General features: G+C 49.8%; 1 protein-coding gene across 1 annotated transcript in view; it reads left to right on the top strand.

Annotated features, from left to right (window-relative positions):
* Window positions 1-23411, top strand: part of LOC139564514 (neural-cadherin-like) — a 125016-nt gene that overhangs the window by 71893 nt on the left and 29712 nt on the right. The window contains exons 8-16 of the mRNA XM_071384099.1: window positions 320-492; window positions 1400-1568; window positions 1700-1870; window positions 2940-3112; window positions 10881-11048; window positions 17771-18020; window positions 19929-20056; window positions 20210-20396; window positions 21270-21413. Of these exons, the coding sequence (XP_071240200.1) occupies window positions 320-492; window positions 1400-1568; window positions 1700-1870; window positions 2940-3112; window positions 10881-11048; window positions 17771-18020; window positions 19929-20056; window positions 20210-20396; window positions 21270-21413 (1563 nt within the window). The remainder of the gene's footprint in view (window positions 1-319; window positions 493-1399; window positions 1569-1699; window positions 1871-2939; window positions 3113-10880; window positions 11049-17770; window positions 18021-19928; window positions 20057-20209; window positions 20397-21269; window positions 21414-23411) is intronic.

A 23411-nucleotide genomic window follows, 5' to 3' on the forward strand; every position in this document is an offset into this window, starting at 1 on the left:
TTTCCACTGTTACCGTGGGGAAAAGTTGTCACTTCAAAGACTTAAGCTGCATTTTTATGTGTGTTTCTCTCTGTACTTTGGTAGACATAGTTACTTATTTATTTGTGAGGAATCTACATTGGAGAAATGTGTCAAAAGATGTAGGGTCCTAAAGGGGATTGTAAAGGGTGGGGGGTTGGGGTAAAATATATCCCCCACTTAAAGCTACGTTTTGGGTGTTGGTTTGATTGTTTGTGTGCGTGTAGTAGGTTTGTCTGTTTGACAACACTGCAATATGTGCTATAGTAACAAAGATGGCTGCCATTGTCTCTCTCTTTAGGCATCATCAAACTGCGCCGGAGCCCCCCTCCTATCCTGCGTGGCCCCCAGTACATCCTCAACATTACCGCCACTGATGACAACGCGGCAGACGGACCCTATCCCCTCAGTAACTCCGCCCAGGTCATAGTGGGCATCAACGACATCAACAACAACAAGCCTGTCTTTGAACAGGTAGGAGGGGCATTTGACACATTACTGGTGTGTGTAAAGCCTATGTGCTTTCGAAAAATAGATGAGCGATGAGGCAGAAAAAGACCGTCTGAGAGAGAGAGAGAAAAAGACAGTCAGATAGAGAGAGAAAAAGACAGTCAGAGAGAGAGAGAGAAAGACAGTCAGAGAGAGAGAAAAAGACAGTCTGAGAGAGAGGGGGGAAAAGACAGTCAGAGAGAGAGAGAAAAAGACAGTCTGAGAGAGAGAGAGAGAAAAAGACAGTCTGAGAGAGAGAGAAAAAAAAGATAGTCTGAGAGAGAGAGAAAAAGACAGTCTGAGAGAGAGAGAAAAAGACAGTCTGAGAGAGAGAGAGAAAAAGACAGTCAGAGAGAGAGAGAGAAAGAGAGTAACATAGTGACTTAGGGAGGAGAGATAGAGTTCCACAGCACTAGGGAGAGAGCGATGACAGAAAGAGAGAGAGGAACATGCCAAGTTGCCAGTTCAAAGTAGAGACAGCTGGTGTTCTCCTCGGGGGCAGAACTACACTCCACTGCAGTCCGGAACACTCCAGGGTCAGACCAGAATCCCCTCTTAGCATAGCTCAGATCAGCTCAGCACAGCTCGGCCCCAAAGATGAATATTTCAGCAGGGACTTGCCCACAGGGTTAGTGGGTTCCTACACGGGAGGAGGAGTGCTAAGTGTGCAAAATCTGGCAACCCGTTAGATTTGGCAACTCCTTGCTTCCCACATCATGCGTTAACTAGTCTTTTTGTGATGGATGTTGAATGCTGGCTGGGGTAGTAACAGTCCACCTGTGCTGGTTGACCAGTGTGTCCCATTGGCTACTGGTCATTTTTAGGACTTACCTTGACAACTGACAAATGCAGCATCAATGCCAACGGTGTTGTGTGAACTCTGCCCCCTCAGTGCCATAACTACAGCGTCAACACCGTTGTCCTGGAGAACCAGCCACCTGGGACGTCTGTCCTGCGCGTGCACGCCCTCGACGCAGACATGGGGGTCAACGGAGAGGTAAAATATGGGATCATGCACCGAGACGGGACATCATCCAGCTTCGTCATAAACCCTGACACAGGTTAGAAAACAGACTTCAGTCAAACTGTATCAAGACATCTCTAATTGATTGCTGTGGAATGGCTGACTGTACGTATCTAGAGGACATCAGTAACATTCAGTAAAATACATTGTGTGTGTGTGTGTCTCCAGGTGTGATCAGCACCACTGTGAGTTTCGACCGCGAGCGCCAGAGAGAGTACTCCCTGTCTGTCACGGCGACAGACCTGGCCCAGGAGCCCCTCATCGGCATCTGCCAGATCACCATCCTCATCGCCGACCAGAACGACAATGACCCCAAGTTTGAGAACAGCCGCTACCAGTGTAAGAGTCACCTCTGTCACTCCTCCGTCACCTCCGTCACACCTTGGGTCATCTCCGTCACGCTCATCATTTCACCTTTGTCCCTCGTCTGTTTGGTTCAGACAATTTCATTATCAAATGTGTCTGTTGGTCTTGCCTTGTCCAATACATTAAGTCATCTTATCAAGGTATTATAAAGGTATTATCTTGGCTGCTGTCTTTTAATCCCCCAATACCAAATATGGTTGTTTAGTGTTGAGTGGCGCTTAGGGGAACCAGTGTTCTTGCTCAGGATTGCCCTGCCATAGACACAAAGGGACTCTCCCCTCCTCCACACCTCTCCAACAAGTGCTTACTAAGCCCTTTGCTTGATATTCCACCAGGAATTAAAATGGTATTCCATTCTAAAACACAACAAAGGAAATTAGTTCAACCCGTCCCCCTAAAATCATATTTAAGGCCAGGGTACCAGGGATTTGTCCATTCATGTGAGAGTTCCCTCCATCACCTTGTTGTGCCAAGTGTAGTTTAAGGTCAAAGGTCAAGTCAAAACTGTGCTTGCTCAGCAATGTCCAACAGCTCAAGGACCCAATGTCCTCCTATCCCAGTCCAATGTCACTGCCTTGTGGCTTCTGTGTTATGTCTTAACCATTTTCAAGGTAAAGCAATATTGTGAAATGTAAGACTTAGCAGCCCCCCTGAAGCCCCAATAAACCATATGCTGATGTATATATTAAATCACAGGTAATCCTGGAAAGCTTTTAAGACTGATGAAAACCTTGCCGCCTCCCTGCCCTCCCTGCCCTCCCTGGAGACCATGTTTGTTTACCATGTGTGCAAATATGTGTGTTGATAAGCCCCATGTCAGAATCCCTTTTATCACATTAGAACAAGACTGTTGGAGTGGCTTATTAACTATTTAACTGGGAGACTGAAATGTTTCTAGGACACACGCATTTATTTTGGGTCTCTGTGACTGAAATGCGTGATTTCAGCCGGAAATTTCCACCACCGCTGCTGTTGTTATTGCTCTTGTTGATGTTGTTCGTTGTCGGCGGTGATGTTGATGTGTTAACCCTTCATGTGGCAGACTTCCTGCGCGAGGACACACCGGTGGGGACTAGCTTCCTGCGAGCAGCGGCACACGATGATGACCAGGGGAGTAACGCAGCTATCGCCTACTCTCTGTCCCGTCAGCAGCCGGCCTACCTGCACATCAACCCCAGCACAGGCTGGGTGTACGTCAACCACCCCATCTCACAGGTGGGGGCACAGCCACACACACCTACCACAATACACCATTAGGCGGCAATTCCTGTGGGGAATCCTTAACCCGCAGGTCCAGTACAGGTGTTTTTACAGCCTCCTCCTGCACTCCACCATTTGTGTGTGTACAGCACCCCCCTTCACTCCCTCCCTTCCAGTGTGTGTGTACAGCACCCCCCTTCACTCCCTCCCTCCCAGTGTGTGTGTACAGCACCCCCCTTCACTCCCTCCCAGTGTGTGTGTACAGCACCCCCCTTCACTCCCTCCCTCCCAGTGTGTGTGTACAGCACCCCCCTTCACTCCCTCCCAGTGTGTGTGTACAGCACCCCCCTTCGCTCCCTCCCTCCCAGTGTGTGTGTACAGCACCCCCCTTCGCTCCCTCCCTCCCAGTGTGTGTGTACAGCACCCCCCTTCGCTCCCTCCCTCCCAGTGTGTGTGTACAGCACCCCCCTTCACTCCCTCCCTCCCAGTGTGTGTGTACAGCACCCTCCTTCGCTCCCTCCCAGTGTGTGTGTACAGCACCCCCCTTCGCTCCCTCCCTCCCAGTGTGTGTACAGCACCTCCCTTCGCTCCCTCCCTCCCAGTGTGTGTGTACAGCACCCCCCCTTTCGCTCCCTCCCTCCCAGTGTGTGTGTACAGCACCCCCCTTCACTCCCTCCCTCCCTCCCTCCCAGTGTGTGTGTACAGCACCCCCCTTCGCTCCCTCCCTCCCAGTGTGTGTACAGCACCTCCCTTCGCTCCCTCCCTCCCAGTGTGTGTGTACAGCACCCCCCCTTCGCTCCCTCCCTCCCAGTGTGTGTGTACAGCACCCCCCTTCACTTCCTCCCTCCCAATGTGTGTGTACAGCACCCCCCTTCACTCCCTCCCTCCCAGTGTGTGTGTACAGCACCCCCCTTCACTCCCTCCCTCCCAGTGTGTGTGTACAGCACCCCCCTTCACTCACTCCCTCCCTCCCAGTGTGTGTGTACAGCACCCCCCTTCGCTCCCTCCCTCCCAGTGTGTGTGTACAGCACCCCCCTTCGCTCCCTCCCTCCCAGTGTGTGTACAGCACCTCCCTTCGCTCCCTCCCTCCCAGTGTGTGTGTACAGCACCCCCCCTTTCGCTCCCTCCCTCCCAGTGTGTGTGTACAGCACCCCCCTTCACTCCCTCCCTCCCTCCCAGTGTGTGTGTACAGCACCCCCCTTCGCTCCCTCCCAGTGTGTGTGTACAGCACCCCCCTTCGCTCCCTCCCTCCCAGTGTGTGTGTACAGCACCCCCCTTCGCTCCCTCCCTCCCAGTGTGTGTACAGCACCTCCCTTCGCTCCCTCCCTCCCAGTGTGTGTGTACAGCACCCCACTTCGCTCCCTCCCTCCCAGTGTGTGTGTACAGCACCCCCCTTCGCTCCCTCCCTCCCAGTGTGTGTACAGCACCCCCCTTCGCTCCCTTCCTCCCAGTGTGTGTGTACAGCACCCCCCTTCACTCCCTCCCTCCCTCCCAGTGTGTGTGTACAGCACCCCCCTTCACTCCCTCCCTCCCAGTGTGTGTGTACAGCACCCCCCTTCGCTCCCTCCCTCCCAGTGTGTGTACAGCACCCCCCTTCGCTCCCTTCCTCCCAGTGTGTGTGTACAGCACCCCCCTTCACTCCCTCCCTCCCAGTGTGTGTGTACAGCACCCCCCTTCGCTCCCTCCCTCCCAGTGTGTGTGTACAGCACCCCCCTTCACTCCCTCCCTCCCAGTGTGTGTGTACAGCACCCCCCTTCACTCCCTCCCTCCCTCCCAGTGTGTGTGTACAGCACCCCCCTTCACTCCCTCCCTCCCAGTGTGTGTGTACAGCACCCCCCTTCGCTCCCTCCCTCCCAGTGTGTGTACAGCACCCCCCTTCACTCCCTTCCTCCCAGTGTGTGTGTACAGCACCCCCCTTCACTCCCTCCCTCCCTCCCAGTGTGTGTGTACAGCACCCCCCTTCACTCCCTCCCTCCCAGTGTGTGTGTACAGCACCCCCCTTCACTCCCTCCCTCCCAGTGTGTGTGTACAGCACCCCCCTTCACTCCCTCCCTCCCAGTGTGTGTGTACAGCACCCCCCTTCGCTCCCTTCCTCCCAGTGTGTGTGTACAGCACCCCCCTTCACTCCCTCCCTCCCTCCCAGTGTGTGTGTACAGCACCCCCCTTCACTCCCTCCCTCCCAGTGTGTGTGTACAGCACCCCCCTTCGCTCCCTCCCTCCCAGTGTGTGTACAGCACCCCCCTTCGCTCCCTCCCTCCCAGTGTGTGTGTACAGCACCCCCCTTCGCTCCCTCCCTCCCAGTGTGTGTGTACAGCACCCCCCTTCGCTCCCTCCCTCCCAGTGTGTGTGTACAGCACCCCCCTTCACTCCCTCCCTCCCAGTGTGTGTGTACAGCACCCTCCTTCGCTCCCTCCCAGTGTGTGTGTACAGCACCCCCCTTCGCTCCCTCCCTCCCAGTGTGTGTACAGCACCTCCCTTCGCTCCCTCCCTCCCAGTGTGTGTGTACAGCACCCCCCCTTTCGCTCCCTCCCTCCCAGTGTGTGTGTACAGCACCCCCCTTCACTCCCTCCCTCCCTCCCTCCCAGTGTGTGTGTACAGCACCCCCCTTCGCTCCCTCCCTCCCAGTGTGTGTACAGCACCTCCCTTCGCTCCCTCCCTCCCAGTGTGTGTGTACAGCACCCCCCCTTCGCTCCCTCCCTCCCAGTGTGTGTGTACAGCACCCCCCTTCACTTCCTCCCTCCCAATGTGTGTGTACAGCACCCCCCTTCACTCCCTCCCTCCCAGTGTGTGTGTACAGCACCCCCCTTCACTCCCTCCCTCCCAGTGTGTGTGTACAGCACCCCCCTTCACTCACTCCCTCCCTCCCAGTGTGTGTGTACAGCACCCCCCTTCGCTCCCTCCCTCCCAGTGTGTGTGTACAGCACCCCCCTTCGCTCCCTCCCTCCCAGTGTGTGTACAGCACCTCCCTTCGCTCCCTCCCTCCCAGTGTGTGTGTACAGCACCCCCCCTTTCGCTCCCTGCCTCCCAGTGTGTGTGTACAGCACCCCCCTTCACTCCCTCCCTCCCTCCCAGTGTGTGTGTACAGCACCCCCCTTCGCTCCCTCCCAGTGTGTGTGTACAGCACCCCCCTTCGCTCCCTCCCTCCCAGTGTGTGTGTACAGCACCCCCCTTCGCTCCCTCCCTCCCAGTGTGTGTACAGCACCTCCCTTCGCTCCCTCCCTCCCAGTGTGTGTGTACAGCACCCCCCTTCGCTCCCTCCCTCCCAGTGTGTGTGTACAGCACCCCCCCTTTCGCTCCCTCCCTCCCAGTGTGTGTGTACAGCACCCCCCTTCACTCCCTCCCTCCCTCCCAGTGTGTGTGTACAGCACCCCCCTTCACTCCCTCCCTCCCAGTGTGTGTGTACAGCACCCCCCTTCGCTCCCTCCCTCCCAGTGTGTGTACAGCACCCCCCTTCACTCCCTTCCTCCCAGTGTGTGTGTACAGCACCCCCCTTCACTCCCTCCCTCCCTCCCAGTGTGTGTGTACAGCACCCCCCTTCACTCCCTCCCTCCCAGTGTGTGTGTACAGCACCCCCCTTCGCTCCCTCCCTCCCAGTGTGTGTGTACAGCACCCCCCTTCACTCCCTCCCTCCCAGTGTGTGTGTACAGCACCCCCCTTCGCTCCCTTCCTCCCAGTGTGTGTGTACAGCACCCCCTCACTCCCTCCCTCCCTCCCAGTGTGTGTGTACAGCACCCCCCTTCACTCCCTCCCTCCCAGTGTGTGTGTACAGCACCCCCCTTCGCTCCCTCCCTCCCAGTGTGTGTACAGCACCCCCCTTCACTCCCTTCCTCCCAGTGTGTGTGTACAGCACCCCCCTTCACTCCCTCCCTCCCTCCCAGTGTGTGTGTACAGCACCCCCCTTCACTCCCTCCCTCCCAGTGTGTGTGTACAGCACCCCCCTTCACTCCCTCCCTCCCAGTGTGTGTGTACAGCACCCCCCTTCACTCCCTCCCTCCCAGTGTGTGTGTACAGCACCCCCCTTCGCTCCCTTCCTCCCAGTGTGTGTGTACAGCACCCCCCTTCACTCCCTCCCAGTGTGTGTGTACAGCACCCCCCTTCACTCCCTCCCTCCCAGTGTGTGTGTACAGCACCCCCCTTCACTCCCTCCCTCCCTCCCAGTGTGTGTGTACAGCACCCCCCTTCGCTCCCTCCCAGTGTGTGTGTACAGCACCCCCCTTCGCTCCCTCCCTCCCAGTGTGTGTGTACAGCACCCCCCTTCGCTCCCTCCCTCCCAGTGTGTGTACAGCACCTCCCTTCGCTCCCTCCCTCCCAGTGTGTGTGTACAGCACCCCCCTTCGCTCCCTCCCTCCCAGTGTGTGTGTACAGCACCCCCCCTTTCGCTCCCTCCCTCCCAGTGTGTGTGTACAGCACCCCCCTTCACTCCCTCCCTCCCTCCCAGTGTGTGTGTACAGCACCCCCCTTCACTCCCTCCCTCCCAGTGTGTGTGTACAGCACCCCCCTTCGCTCCCTCCCTCCCAGTGTGTGTACAGCACCCCCCTTCGCTCCCTTCCTCCCAGTGTGTGTGTACAGCACCCCCCTTCACTCCCTCCCTCCCTCCCAGTGTGTGTGTACAGCACCCCCCTTCACTCCCTCCCTCCCAGTGTGTGTGTACAGCACCCCCCTTCGCTCCCTCCCTCCCAGTGTGTGTGTACAGCACCCCCCTTCACTCCCTCCCTCCCAGTGTGTGTGTACAGCACCCCCCTTCACTCCCTCCCTCCCTCCCAGTGTGTGTGTACAGCACCCCCCTTCACTCCCTCCCTCCCAGTGTGTGTGTACAGCACCCCCCTTCGCTCCCTCCCTCCCAGTGTGTGTACAGCACCCCCCTTCACTCCCTTCCTCCCAGTGTGTGTGTACAGCACCCCCCTTCACTCCCTCCCTCCCTCCCAGTGTGTGTGTACAGCACCCCCCTTCACTCCCTCCCTCCCAGTGTGTGTGTACAGCACCCCCCTTCACTCCCTCCCTCCCAGTGTGTGTGTACAGCACCCCCCTTCACTCCCTCCCTCCCAGTGTGTGTGTACAGCACCCCCCTTCGCTCCCTTCCTCCCAGTGTGTGTGTACAGCACCCCCCTTCACTCCCTCCCTCCCTCCCAGTGTGTGTGTACAGCACCCCCCTTCACTCCCTCCCTCCCTCCCAGTGTGTGTGTACAGCACCCCCCTTCGCTCCCTCCCTCCCAGTGTGTGTACAGCACCCCCCTTCGCTCCCTCCCTCCCAGTGTGTGTGTACAGCACCCCCCTTCACTCCCTCCCTCCCAGTGTGTGTGTACAGCACCCCCCTTCACTCCCTCCCTCCCAGTGTGTGTGTACAGCACCCCCCTTCACTCCCTCCCTCCCAGTGTGTGTGTACAGCACCCCCCTTCACTCCCTCCCAGTGTGTGTGTACAGCACCCCCCTTCACTCCCTCCCTCCCTCCCAGTGTGTGTGTACAGCACCCCCCTTCACTCCCTCCCTCCCAGTGTGTGTGTACAGCACCCCCCTTCACTCCCTCCCAGTGTGTGTATGTACACTGTACACCGATCCTTCCCACTGGCCTGATATCATCCACTGAGACTGCTGCACACCCTTCCTACCTCCCTCTGTGGATGCATATTAAACATGGCAAGGTCTGTAATAACAACAATGCCCCTGTCTCTCTATATGTGTATATATAGCACTATGTATCTTACCCACAGCCAGAGGAAGCATTATATTCACACATGCATAAATATATTTATGTGTGTGTGTGGATGCGTGCACGTTTATTTCTGACATTTGGCTGTCATTTGGCTGACTCCCTGCAGTAACATTGTATTTGTAGGGTTTGGGCTTTGTTGGCTAGGCACTGACCTCTCTTTCCATTGCTTAGCTTGTCTTCCGTATCTCTCTCGTGCACTCTCTTGTCTCCTGGTCTCTCTCTCTGTATTCTCTGCATGTATTCTTGTTTTTGGTGTGGTTAGTCATTACAGTTTACTAGCTTAATTGTTTGTCAGTTTTCACAGCTTATCATACTGTATGTCGGCCTACAACTGTTCCATGGATGCCATTGTTTAAAAGTGAATATCCTCTGCAAGAGTGTATGTACTGAATCAATAGTATCTCTGGTAAATTTGACCATTAGCTGGATATCAACTGTGATATATGTCGAGTAGAGCTATGTTTCCATTGTAGATCTTATATTGTTAGAATCTCTCTCTCTTTCTTTCTTTCTTTCTTTCTTTCTTTCTTTCTTTCTTTCTTTCTTTCTTTCTTTCTTTCTTTCTTTCTTTCTTTCTTTCTTTCTTTCTTTCTCTCTCTCTCTCTCTCTCTCTCTCTCTCTCTCTCTCTCTCTCTCTCTCTCTCTCTCTCTCTCTCTCTCCCTCCCCATTCAGCCACAGCTGAGAAGGAGAAAGGGAGAGAGGGGAGAGGGTATGAAAGAGTGGGGAAGGTGGGAGGCTTGAGGTTAGGTTCTAGGTGACCCGTACCAGCTAGTGAAATATTCATGCCTGATTCACATCCGACACCTTTTAGCTCTTAAGTCTGGTCTCCATCTTGAGTTGACACAGATGAGGTTTGACAGGAGCACTGAGGTTTGGGGGCGGGGTCGGGGGGTTATCGTGATGGACCTGTTGGTTTCCTTCTTCCTTCCTTTCTGCCTTTCTCCCATGCTTGTGTCTGATTTGCGGTGGGCCCTCTCACTTTTGAGTGTGTGTGTGTGTGTGTGTGTGTGTGTGTGTGTGTGTGTGTGTGTGTGTGTGTGTGTGTGTGTGTGTGTGTGTGTGTGTGTGTGTGTGTGTGTGTGTGTGTGTGTGTGTGTGTGTGTATGTGTGTGTGTGTGTGTGTGTGTCAGAGAACATTGCTCAGCAGAGACCTAGCACACGTCAGGTAGAGTTATCCACCCTGTCAGGACAGAGACAACCACAACTGGCTCTCTCATTCCCTTTCTGTCTCCTTTTCCCTACTCTCTTCATTCCCCACCCTCTTTTGTCCCTATTTCTCCCTGCCCTTGTGTTCATGTCTGCATATTATGCATATATTGACATGTGCCTGGGTTTGTGCCTGGATTTGTGTGTGTATTTGCTTGTGTGCGTGTGTGCGTCATAGAAAAGCCCCCCCTTTGTTCTCCAAGTCCAACAACCTCCCAAAGTCAAATCAAGATGTGGAGAGAGTGACCCCATCTTCACCCTGCCACACAATGGACTTGTGAAGTCTCCCAGTTAATGTCCCATATAAATAATGCAAAATATTCCTCCACTTTAAATGTCACCCCTTTCTCTCATCCCTCTCTTCTCCGTATCAATGATCTGTTTAACCAAGCTTTCACACTCCCCTCGCAGAGAATCATTTATCTGAATACCTCCATGTCAGTTGGAATGTCTCCTCTCTCATTGCTCTCTTTCTCTCTCTCCCTCCCTGTCTCTCTTCCTCTCTCTGTTTCTCGTTCTGTCTCTCCGTCTGTATCTCTCGCGTGATGTAAGGATGAACGACATCAGAGCAGTCTTCTGTAGACAGTAGGAAGGTTGTGGTTTAGAGGAGGAGGTCACTGGAAGGTCATGACACTGACTAAGTGGATAAGGTTGTAAATATGCTGCATCTGATCTGTTACTTAGTGGATTGGAACAAACTGATGGAGACTGTTTCCATGCTCATTCATTTGCACATGAAGGTACATTTAAGATGTGACAGAGATGCTTCCAAGAGGGGTTTCAACCATGGGTTTTTTTCAGCTCCATATGATTTCCATGTCTAACCTCCGTGTCACCCCTCCTTCCTCTCTTCTATTTGTGGTCAGACGTCGAGGATCAGCCAGCAGATCGTGGCCACAGACGGGGGCAACAGGAGCAGCTCTGTGGAGCTCACCGTCATCATCACCAACGTGCACAACCAGCCGCCCCAGTGGGAGCAGCTAGAGTACTGGGTCACCGTGTCCGAGAACATCGTTCGCGACGCCAAGATAGTGGTGAGTGGACCTCATAGTGACCTGTTCCTTAACCAGGAGAGATGGTGACACTATGATATAAGGTCAACCACAACCATACATAGGTTTCTGGTAGTAGTGGTTGTGGTAGAGATGGTTCAATGCTCTACCAACTGCAACTTGGGGGAATGTTCCAACATAATAGCCTAATCTCTTTCCAACTGACCAAGATAATAAAGACCCCCCAAAAGGAGTTCCCCACCCCACCAGCAGCTTACCAAGATACTGGTGACTAGGCTACTATTAGTGCCTCCAGACAGACTGGCATCAGCATCTCTAGGACCTTACTCCCTGTCGGAGGGGAAAGTAGTTCTCTGAGACTATTCCCATCCTGTTCATCAGGAAAGAGAGCCTTGAGGAGCGGTAGTAGAAAACGCACTTCACTTTCCCCAACCATCAGCATGTTTAGCAGGGTGCTTCGAAACATTTCTGCCGAGGCGAGTACACAACCCTGCTGCAGTTCACCTGACGAAACTGAAACATCACACTTTACCCCCGCCGCCTCCCTCCCAGTGCTTCTCCTCTTACCCCCGCCGCCTCCCTCCCAGTGCTTCTCCTCTTACCCCCCCGCCTCCCTCCCAGTGCTTCTCCTCTTACCCCCGCCGCCTCCCTCCCAGTGCTTCTCCTCTTACCCCCGCCGCCTCCCTCCCAGTGCTTCTCATCTTACCCCTGCTGCCATCCATGCCCTTCTTCATTTTGCACACGATTCAAAAGTATGCTACAAATGTTAAATGTAATGTTAGAAGATTTCCCCTGATAGTGTTTCCTTTAATAGTCGTGAGTCAGTTTTTGAAAAGGAGAGGGCGGGGGACGTATTGCCAAAATCATACTTTCGCCAAAATCATGTTCATTCACTCGCTTTGCTTCGCTTGTCGTTTTTGATAACCTGTTTTTAAATATGCTCCCGGGCCTCTTTTTTTGACAACACCGAATTAGAATTGATCCCTCTATGGCAGGAGATGGCAGAAACGCAACGAGCCACCCGGTATCTGTGTCAGCGTCGACACGGGAGACAAAGGGAGCGAGGAGAGGAAAGATGATAAAATTATACACCCTGTTAAGACTCTACAATGGTCTCTTATTGCCTCGGACCGCGCAACAGAGGGAGACGCTTAATTACTGTATTCATCTCCTGACAGCTCAGCTCGCGTCCCCACAGCTTCACTGGGAGAAAGAAAGAGAGAGAGAGAGAGAGAGAGGGAGAGAGAGAGGGAGAGAGGGAGAGAGGGAGAGAGGGAGAGAGGGAGGGAGGGAGGGAGGGAGGGAGGGAGGGAGGGAGGGAGGGAGGGAGGGAGGGAGGGAGGGAGGGAGGGAGGGAGGGAGGGAGGGAGGGAGGGAGGGAGGGAGGGAGGGATAGTAGTAAATTAATGCCACTCTAATCCACTAGAGGCTCTTTACATATTTTAACACAGACGTCTCCCTCAAAGCAGTTGTTCCGTGGAATTGGAAAATAGGAAAGGCTATGTCACGTTCTCTCATTCTTTCTCTTTCACAGTTTCTCTCTCTGGAACCTGTTGGTCCATAGCCAGATGACCTTCAGGTCTCCCTCTCAGTCTTTCTCTCCTTATCTCTCTTTCTTTGTCTCTCTCTGTCTCCCCATGTCCCTCCCTGGAACCCCTCTCTTGAACCCCTCTCTGGAACCGGTTGGTCGATGGCCAAAACTCATTTTTTCCCACCTCCACCCCCTTCCTCTCCTCTTCGTTGGTTCGTTCCGCCACCGAGGCGGCATTATTGCGGCTATGTAGATTGTTGTTTTAAATTTAGCAGGGCTAATATGATCTGTTAATTACATTGTTGCCAGGGATGAGAGACACGGATGCGGGGAGAAATCTCCATATCAATGAGGCCCTTCTCCTGTGGAGAGCCAGTAGGATGGGTGCTTTTGTCTCATCAGCGCTGTCAACGCACTTTCCTCCCCAGGCCTCTTTTTTGGTGTTGAGGATGTATGGGGGTTGTTTTGGGGTCCGTCTCTTTTTGAAGTGGAGTGATGGAGCAGGAGGAGAGTGCCGTGTTGTTTACATACCCTGGGCTTATTCATTGGGGGGTGCAGCCTGTCAAAGATAGATCTGACACAATTCTTTGATGTGCTAAACACACATACATACTAGAAGTCACCCACTGCAATACACAAGGAATATGCAGCAGGTGAAAGGTTGACGACTGAACACGAACACAACCCTTTCTCTACACCAAGACATGCTCAAGGCCAACCATTTAGCTTGACAGCAGTGGAGCTAATGCTACGCTAGGCCAGGCTAAGCTAGGCTACGTCTCTGATTAGAACTCTCATTAGAACTATGTCCGTGCCGCCTCAGCTTTAGGCTTGGTGCATTGTGCCATTGAGACGACTTGCTAGGCACCTCTGAACTGATATGAACATGAAAATATGGGAGATGATTCTAGTAAATGTTGGATGCATGTTGACATCTTATGGTCAAGCTTATGAGCCCTTTATAATGCTGTTCATGGATGCATTATGGCCTAGTTGGTACCATTCATGAGAACTTTATTGATGGCCACATTGACCCCATAAAGGTCAACTATTACTGTCTCCTCTGTGACTTGTGCAGTGACTGTGCATGTGCCAAAGGCCAGTCCCAATGGGGCTCTGCATGTGGTCTCGTATGTCTTCGCTAGTAGAAGAACACACACCACTTTCCCTAGAGATCACCGAGCCCTGCATGAAAGGGTAGTGCTCTTCTGCTCTCAGACCTTTTCTTCATCGATTTCTCTCTGCTTCTTTCTTTATATCTTTCCTCTCTTCTCTCCTCTGTCTCTCTCCCCCTCCCTCATCTAAACTCTTTCAGGAAGCTCCATAAGTTGGTGTAATGGTCCACTATAGTCTCGGTAGTGTGGTGGGCTCAATAGGTTTACTAATGGTGGTTAACGGCAGCCTCTGATTGGCTAGACAGATAATATTGCCTTTTATAAAAGCTTTCAAGATAACAGCTGCCAGGAGTTACCATGGTAGTCACTGGCCTTTTAATGGAGAAAACTTTCAACACTTCCAACCGTTAGTGGAGGATCGTTATTAGCCAGAGAACTTGTTCACTTTCTCTCTTTTTTTCTTCTGCTCTCTCTCTTTTCATTTACAAACTCTCTTTATCTACACTCCCCCTCTCTCTTTCTCTCCCTCTCTCTTTCTCTCCCTCTCTTTCTCTCCCTCTCACACTCTACAATGTCTCTCTGTACTAATATAACTTGAACAACAAAGCACTTCACAACAATTACAGAGTCTTTTTCCTCTCTCTCTCTCTCTCTCCACTCTTAAGTACAGTATTTACTCCCTGGTGTGGAGTAACTGTAGCAACTGACTGTTAAAATCTGTTCTGTGCTTTGGGAGCCTTCACAGTAATTCATCCTTAGAACTCTAAATACAAATTAGGCTTGTTAAACAGTATAATGCATTCATTAGCATCCCTGAGCTGCCTTGTTGTGTTACCGAGTGCCTCTATTCATCTACCCCACTATCAATTTTTTCTCTCTTTCCCTCTCGCCTCCCTCCTCCATCCATCTATCTATCTATCTCTCCGCCTCCCTAATTAAGCATTTAAATATCGAGCCTCTCATTGTGGAATTATCTCAAGGAACAATAATTAGCAAATTTCCAAACGCGGTAATTGCAACCTTGAGGAAGTAATTAAGGGGCCTTGTTCTTTAGCACGCCAGCGAGATAATGGGGTATCATTCCCATCATGCTCCTGTTCCAGGGTTCGCCCCTGTAAACTGAGGAGGGGAGGCCCAGTGCGTGAGGGGTCTTTAATAAGGTGGAATACAAGAGGTTGGACAAGTTTTGTATTTTCTCAGCAGATAATCAAAATCAATTATTGAAGCTAAACTCATGCTGCCATGAATATTTCAACACAACAAGGCTTTTGAAGCATAAAAGTGAATTATTTTTTTGCTAGAAGCTGAGGTAGGTGGGAAGTTGGGGGTCCACAGGGGCACCTCTGGGGTCTCGCTAATGCACTAGCTCGCTACCGGAGAGAGAGAGAGAGCGCCCTCTTCCACTGAGTCGGAAAGGAAAGTGAGAGCCTTTCGCTGTTGCGTTATCTTCAGGTGTTCTCCCTGACTCTCTTTCTTTCTCTTTAGCTCTACCAAAGCATAGTGAGTCATGGACATACAGTACAACAATGCTACTTTCAATGTTCTCCCTTCCAATGCTTTTCCTCTTATGTTATTGCAATTTCATAATGGGTAACAATGGGTTTTGGTGTTGCTCAACAGATTGTGATCAACAGATTTTGTTGTGCTGTTAGTTTTCAACCTGACTTCCAGGATAGTTTTTTCAGACAGTGGCTCAGTCAGACAATGGCTCACTCAGACAGTGGCTCAGTCAGACAGTGGCTCACTCAGACAGTGGCTCACTCAGACAGTGGCTCACTCAGACAGTGGCTCACTCAGACAGTGGCTCACTCAGACAGTGGCTCACTCAGACAGTGGCTCAGTCAGACAGTGGCTCACTCAGACAGTGGCTCAGTCAGACAGTGGCTCACTCAGACAGTGGCTCACTCAGACAGTGGCTCACTCAGACAGTGGCTCAGTCAGACAGTGGCTCACTCAGACAGTGGCTCACTCAGACAGTGGCTCACTCAGACAGTGGCTCACTCAGACAGTGGCTCACTCAGACAGTGGCTCACTCAGACAGTGGCTCACTCAGACAGTGGCTCACTCAGACAGTGGCTCACTCAGACAGTGGCTCAGTCAGACAGTGGCTCAGTCTTGCATGTCCAGATAATCACTTCAAAAGTTGAAATCTATCCGGTGCCATTTTGATTTTCAAGTTTTCCATTGTTGGTTGGAGTCCAAGAACAGTGCCTGGTTACACCCCAGTCAGTCAATGAGAAGATTGAATGCCTTTGTTTGCCAGACTTGGACTCAAAGGCTACCATTCCATTACAGCACTCTCTGCTGTAATCTGTCGTTCTTATGCATCCGAAATGGACGATTTGCAAATGTAGACAGCCATGTCAGAATACTGGACGTTTGAAGAATCTCAGAATCTCCAGTAGTGTAGATATGGTGAATTTGAAGAGTTAGTGTGTGTGTGTGTGTGTGTGTGTGTGTGTGTGTGTGTGTGTGTGTGTGTGTGTGTGTGTGTGTGTGTGTGTGTGTGTGTGTGTGTGTGTGTGTGTGTGTGTGTGTGTGTGTGTGTGTGTGTGTGTGTGTGTGTGTGTGTGTAGGGCCTCTGCTGGATCTAAGCAGAATGAGTGGTGAAGTGAGGTTCATTCGGCCATGGTTAATGTAATCCTTCCCTGTCAAGGTTGTGACTCTGTGGCTGTGTGGCAGGGAAAGGACAACATGGGCCTTAAAAGCTCTAGTGTACTGTACACACACGCACACACACACACCGCACTCAAGTGCGCACACACAGATACATACACACACACACACACACAGCACAGCACACACACAGCATCATTGTGGCAGGAAAAGTGGCAAAGAGAACATGGGTCTTAAAAGCTCCACGTGCTTCCTGCTTTTATAGGTCAGACCATTTTGCTGTAGGGCACTGCACATGAGCACACACACACCAACACACACATTCACCTGCACACACACACACATTCACAGTCAGGCACACACAGTAGATTCCCGAATAACACCCCTCTTAAAACTTTCTCATGGTTCGCTAGTATCCTTGCCCATAGATGGTTTACACCATTATTTTGACATGTTTGGACAAGAGCTACAACTATGAATTCTTGAACACACTTAAACATACTATGCTTGAAATGGTGTGCTTACTCCATAGTGTCATCTATTTAATAAATGCTCTCATTTATGGAGTTCGTTTGACGGAACCCTTGAAGTAACAAATGATTTGGTGCCAGACAGCGTGCAGCTGTGACCCATAATGGAGTCCTCAGAACAATGAGAATCCTGCCTGTTGTCCCTGTGCGTGTAGGATGGCGTCCATGCAACCGTCCCATATGTTTCATACAGAGAGGGAAATAAAACATTCTAACACCTAACCTCCATACTGGTATAAACAGGAAGGGGGGGGCATCAATAAGCGTGACACCATGTCTGTGAAATCCCATTGATGGGCTCCCTCTGTACCCAGGTATGCGCGGCAGCGATATACTTCCCCGTATCATTTCCTGTCACTTTGGTTTTCTCTGCCACGGTTCCTGGAAAAGAGAGAGTGGGAGCGTTGTGAAAACCATGCAGCCTTCATTTAGAAGCAGATCGTCTGGTGTTTCCAGTGGAAAGTGTCTCCATAAAGAGTTCACATCAGTTCAGTAGGAACTTTGATGGATTAGACTTGGAGTGTCTCCAATGTATTCCTGACGTGGAGTCAGCAGTAGGGAGACGTTTGTGCTGATTTTAGATGGGCCCGCTCACTAATAATGCAAATTATCTTTAGGGAGCTTTGTCCAAAGCCAGCTCCTTTTGTTAGTCATTGGCTCTTTTTCAGTAATTACCCTCCAAGATAAAAAAAAAAATATATATATATGGGATATTACAGCATGTCCAAGCAGGTTCCCCCTAGTTTTCTGTGTTGTACTTCAGGAACACACACTGGTACTCAAATGAACCTGCACAGACAAAAGACACTCACTCTGTTAAGACATTCATATGAACACACACACACACACACACACTCATTCACTCTGTTCAGACATGCATATACACTTGCATATATATCCACCTCCCTATCCTTTCACTAATGATGTCATATCCTGCTTCCTCTCCTCCAGACTATCAAGGCCACCTCACCGCTGGGTGACCCTAGAGTGACCTATAACCTTGAGGAGGGTCAGGTGCCGGAGACCAACATGCCTGTCCGCTACTACATCAAACCCAACAGGGCTGATGGCTCTGCATCCATACTGGTGGCTGAACCTCTGGACTATGAGACCACGCGCTTCTTCACACTAAGGGTCAGAGTGCAGAACGTAGCTGCTGTTCCACTGGCCTCTTTTACTACCGTCTACGTCAATGTTACAGGTAGGAGGCATTTTAACAGTGTGTATAGTGTACACTCTGAGATTTTAACAGTGTGTATAGTGTACACTCTGAGATTTTAACAGTGTGTATAGTGTACACTCTGAGATTTTAACAGTGTGTATAGTGTACACTCTGAGATTTTAACAGTGTGTATAGTGTACACTCTGAGATTTTAACATTTACATTTTACATTTAAGTCATTTAGCAGACGCTCTTATCCAGAGCGACAGTGTGTATAGTGTACACTCTGAGATTTGAACAGTGTGTATAGTGTACACTCTGAGATTTGAACAGTGTGTATAGTGTACACTCTGAGTTTTGAACAGTGTGTATAGTGTACACTCTGAGATTTGAACAGTGTGTATAGTGTACACTCTGAGATTTTAACAGTGTGTATAGTGTACACTCTGAGATTTTAACAGTGTGTATAGTGTACACTCTGAGATTTTAACAGTGTGTATAGTGTACACTCTGAGATTTTAACAGTGTGTATAGTGTACACTCTGAGATTTTAACAGTGTGTATAGTGTACACTCTGAGATTTTAACAGTGTGTATAGTGTACACTCTGAGATTTTAACAGTGTGTATAGTGTACACTCTGAGATTTTAACAGTGTGTATAGTGTACACTCTGAGATTTTAACAGTGTGTATAGTGTACACTCTGAGATTTTAACAGTGTGTATAGTGTACACTCTGAGATTTGAACAGTGTGTATAGTGTACACTCTGAGATTTGAACAGTGTGTATAGTGTACACTCTGAGATTTGAACAGTGTGTATAGTGTACACTCTGAGATTTGAACAGTGTGTATAGTGTACACTCTGAGATTTGAACAGTGTGTATAGTGTACACTCTGAGATTTGAACAGTGTGTATAGTGTACACTCTGAGATTTGAACAGTGTGTATAGTGTACACTCTGAGATTTTAACAGTGTGTATAGTGTACACTCTGAGATTTTAACAGTGTGTATAGTGTACACTCTGAGATTTTAACAGTGTGTATAGTGTACACTCTTAGATTTTAACAGTGTGTATAGTGTACACTCTGAGATTTTAACAGTGTGTATAGTAGTGTGAACACTGGATACATTTACTCCTGAGGCATGCAACTTATGGAAACTACTGTGGTCCTCTGTAGCTCATTTGATAGAGCATGGTGCTTGTACTGCCAGGGTTGTGGGTTCAATTCCTGGGGCCTGTAAAATGTATGCACTCATGACTGTAAGTTGCCTTGGATAAAAGTGTCTGCTAAATGGATTATATTATATGTACAATACCTTGGCCACACCTTTTCATCTTGGGTCATGACCTTGCTGGAAGGAAGTGAGTTTTTATGAGGAAAAGAGAGAGAGAAGACAGCAAGCAGGCTTGAGCAGTAGAGAACAGTGAAGGGCTTTCCAACACAACATAAATACTTGAAGCTCCAGCTCAGTTAATGAAGGAGGGAGGCTGAGAGGAGGAAGAGAGGAGATTGAAAGGTAATGACAGGAAAGATGTAGTCCCTCGAAGCCCGTTGGAGGAAGGTGTAATCAGCTAGCGACAGAACACTAGCAGCTAAAATGACTGCTTGTTTAGCGACGACTCATACCACATGCGCCAGTGAAGGAAGCGGGAACATATATCAAGCTCTAATAGCGTAAAGAAAAGAGGGTATTCTTGTCTGACTTTGTCAATAATTGTATTTTTGGGGCGTTTAGGGAAATCACAAATGTTCCTCATCTCATGGATATCTAGAGAGTAGTCTTAAAACCTGGAGAGTCAGTGACCTAAGAGTTGGGTTTGTCTACTTAGCATTAGCATTGTTGAGGTCAAATCAATAGGAGTGGTAGGACCTCTGTTAGTATGCTCTTAATAGAATGTATCACCTCCCTAACCCTGACCTCTGGCCTGTCTCTCCTATCTCCAGATGTAAACGACAACGTCCCCTTCTTCCTGTCCTCCACCTACGAGGCTACCGTTCCAGAGGGGGCAGAGATCGGAACATCGGTGGTTCAGGTTTCTGCTACGGACCTCGATTCAGGCCTCCATGGAATGGTGAGAACCCCTGCAGACTCTATTGCGAATGACTACATTTCCCACAATCACTTGATTTTCTTATAATTTCAAATGAGAATAATTCAACAGATACACAATATTGTATGTCATTTTGTCCTGATATTGCATTAACGTTTCGATCTTTGTCTACAGATAAACTATGTGATCTTGAAGGATGAGAGTGGAGACTCTCAGTACTTCCGTATTAACTCCTACACTGGGGTCGTACACACCCGCGCCTCGTTTGACCGTGAGCAGAAAGGTTCCTACCTCATAGAGGTCCAGTCTCAGGACAGCTCCGAGTCAGCCAGGCCTGGACAGCAGGGCCAGCCCAACACTGGTGGGTATCTCACATAGCTACACTCCTATGCATACACACATGTCTGCAGTCCATACACGGGCACACCTATCCAGACAGGGAATCTCTGAGTATCATACTCTCTCATAATAGGTAGCTCTGTCCCCTTACTCACCCTATCCTCCATCAACCCCCCCATTACCTAACCAGTCAATAACACATCAGTTGTTTTCTAACCAGGCAGTAACAGGAACAAACACAGAAACACAGAAACACAAACACACACATACACACACACACACACACACACACACACACACACACACACACACACACACACACACACACACACACACACACACACACACACACACACACACACACACACACACACACACACACACACACACACACACACACACACACACACCAGCTGGCTCTATCCCTGTTATTAGAGCATGAACTTCATTCATTAAGACGTCGTTAGCGATGCTCTAATGGAACGAGCTAATGGCTAATCTGGGTTTTGGGTCAATAATGACCCGCACACAGAGGTACAGCAAAAGAACAGTGATGCTACAATCATCCCACCAACACACTGTTTGTTCAAGCCATCAAGGTCCCGCTAGAGTTCATACGGAAATGACTAGCTAATGCACATTATTCTCCCTTTAGCCCCTGTTGGTATTATACTGCTGTGTTCTGTGAGGTTAGATGGTTAATGCTTCTGTTTTCTCTTGCCAGGTGTGATACTTAGAGTAATGTACTCTCTTTTTAATATCTTTGGTCCACATAGACCAAGCCAATGTAATTTGATGTCAGAGTACTATACATTAGTGTTGCTCTCTAGGTCCATGCTTCAATCTGGATTGGTTGTTAGTCCTGAGTAAAGATCCCTCTCATTGGTTCACACAGACACGGCCTACGTACGGATCCTTGTGACAGACGTCAACGACAACGCTCCGGCTTTCGCCCAATCGGTGTACGAGGTTAGCGTGGAGGAAGACAAGGAGGTGGGCTTCGTCCTCATCACCGTGACGGCCAATGATGAAGATGAAGGTGAGGCACATTGGGTTGGTCTCAATGTGGGGAGGGGTCAATCAGTCAACCTGGGTTTAGACTTTTTTGTTGTTGAAAAAAATTGCGCTCACAATGATAAGTAAATAAATAAAGTTACTGGTGCTAGTTTCCTGGGACGTAGTTATAACATTATTTGGACAGCACTGTTTATAATTCTAATGTTTACTCCCATGGAAGATTATCTTTCATCTTTACAAAGGCCTTGGCAGATACAAGTCTGAAGACACCCGAACATAACAATTGAGAATTGAATGTAAGCACAATGTCAGTCCACTGAGTCCAGTAGTCATAATGTCTTTGTTGAAGTGCCTGATACTCATAAAGGATTTGGGCTCTAGTGGTACAGTGTGTGTTTATCCTGGTGTCGCTTTTCCTACTTGTCTGTTCAACTCTGTCTCTCGACTGTAATGGAATCACTCACTCTCCCCCTGTCACTTCCCTCTGTGCTTATGAATTCCTGTCAATATCAAGTTGAATGTTCTGTTGATGCTTTGACAGGCTCCACAGAGATTAAGAAAAGTATAGGAGGTATATTTATGTAAAGAATACTCTCTGTCTTTCTCTCTCCGTCTCTGACTCCCACTCTGTCACTCTCTCTCTATTCCTCTCATTTTCTGTCAGAGCGTGTTAGCAAATCTCTGTGGTGAATGTGGGAGGTGTGGATGCGGCCCCCCGAGGTAGTCATTTGATGTTTGTCTCTTTGTTTTTGTTTGTCCCTCGTCTCTCCTCCTCTGAAAATTAATAAATAAGAAAAACAGTGTGCCGTCTTAATGACAACGGTAAATCCTTTGTGGGAGTAGATGTCGATCGTTGTTTTGGTGGAAATGTCACCTTCCATGATGCTAACGCAGGTGTTGAAATGACATCTGATTTAATGGGCTGCTACATTACATTTAAAGAGTTAGTAAATGACTAAGACGAGAAGTGGGGCCACCATCTTGAATTTAGGGTTTGTTTTTGTTTTTCCTTTCCAATGTTCAGTTGAATTTGCAACTGTCTTGGCTCTGCTTTTTATCCCTCTTCAGACACCCCTAGCCTGATCCCTTGGCGGATTTGTAAAAGTATACAGGCCAAAAAGACACTGAAGCAGAATTAAGAAGTGCTAAGATAGCAAACTAACCGCAAACAACAACTATAATTCCCTCCCAAATGCTCCGGCTTATCCCGCCACCGCTCTGTAGACTTTACCCATATTCGCCGTCTCAACAATGTGTCCCTCTGGTAATTAGGGAAAACGTCTCTCTCAACGGAGAGACAGGAGTGAGTGGAATAAACTGCCGTGGTGGCCATTTTGTCTCCCCCTGTTCTCCCACGCAGGTGTCCAAGCAGGGAGATGATCTGTATTAGAGGGGAGATTAGCTGTAAAACATGACACGATCCCTGACTAAGCGCTAGCCTTGCTGAGCAGGCAGGTCTTGAGGGGAGGTTTGAGCTCAGCCACTCCTGGCTATGCTTGTGGTGGTGGAAGTAGGGTTGATGTCTGCCTGTGTAGTCTAGTCTCTCATCTCGTGGTGTTTCATCTCAGATGCTCTCGTCTCATTTCTCATATTTCAGATCTGCTAATTTTGTGTCTCTCCTTTCCTTCCCTCTCTTGCAGCTTTCCTGGCTCATCTCTGGTCTTTCCACTGCTCTCTCTCTCTCTCTCTCTCTCTCTCTCTCTCTCTCTCTCTCTCTCTCTCTCTCTCTCTCTCTCTCTCTCTCTCTCTCTCTCTCTCTCTCTCTCTCTCTCTCTCTCTCTCTCTCTCTCTCTCTCTCTCTCTTTCTCTCTCTCTCTCTCTCTATCTCTCTCTACCTCTACGTCTACCTCTACCTCTACCTCATTATTCTGTCTTTCCTTTTCCTCCCCTCTGTTTTCTTTTCTTGTGCTATTGTCCCATTTTCCGGGGTCAGTCATAGTGTTGAGTAAGTCAGTTCAGTTCAGTGTCCCATGTTCGTGCTGGAGGTGACAGTGTTCCTATAGATCAGTGGTTGACTGTC

This window comes from Salvelinus alpinus, chromosome 35 (genome assembly GCF_045679555.1).
Source record: "Salvelinus alpinus chromosome 35, SLU_Salpinus.1, whole genome shotgun sequence".
NCBI lineage: Eukaryota > Metazoa > Chordata > Actinopteri > Salmoniformes > Salmonidae > Salvelinus > Salvelinus alpinus.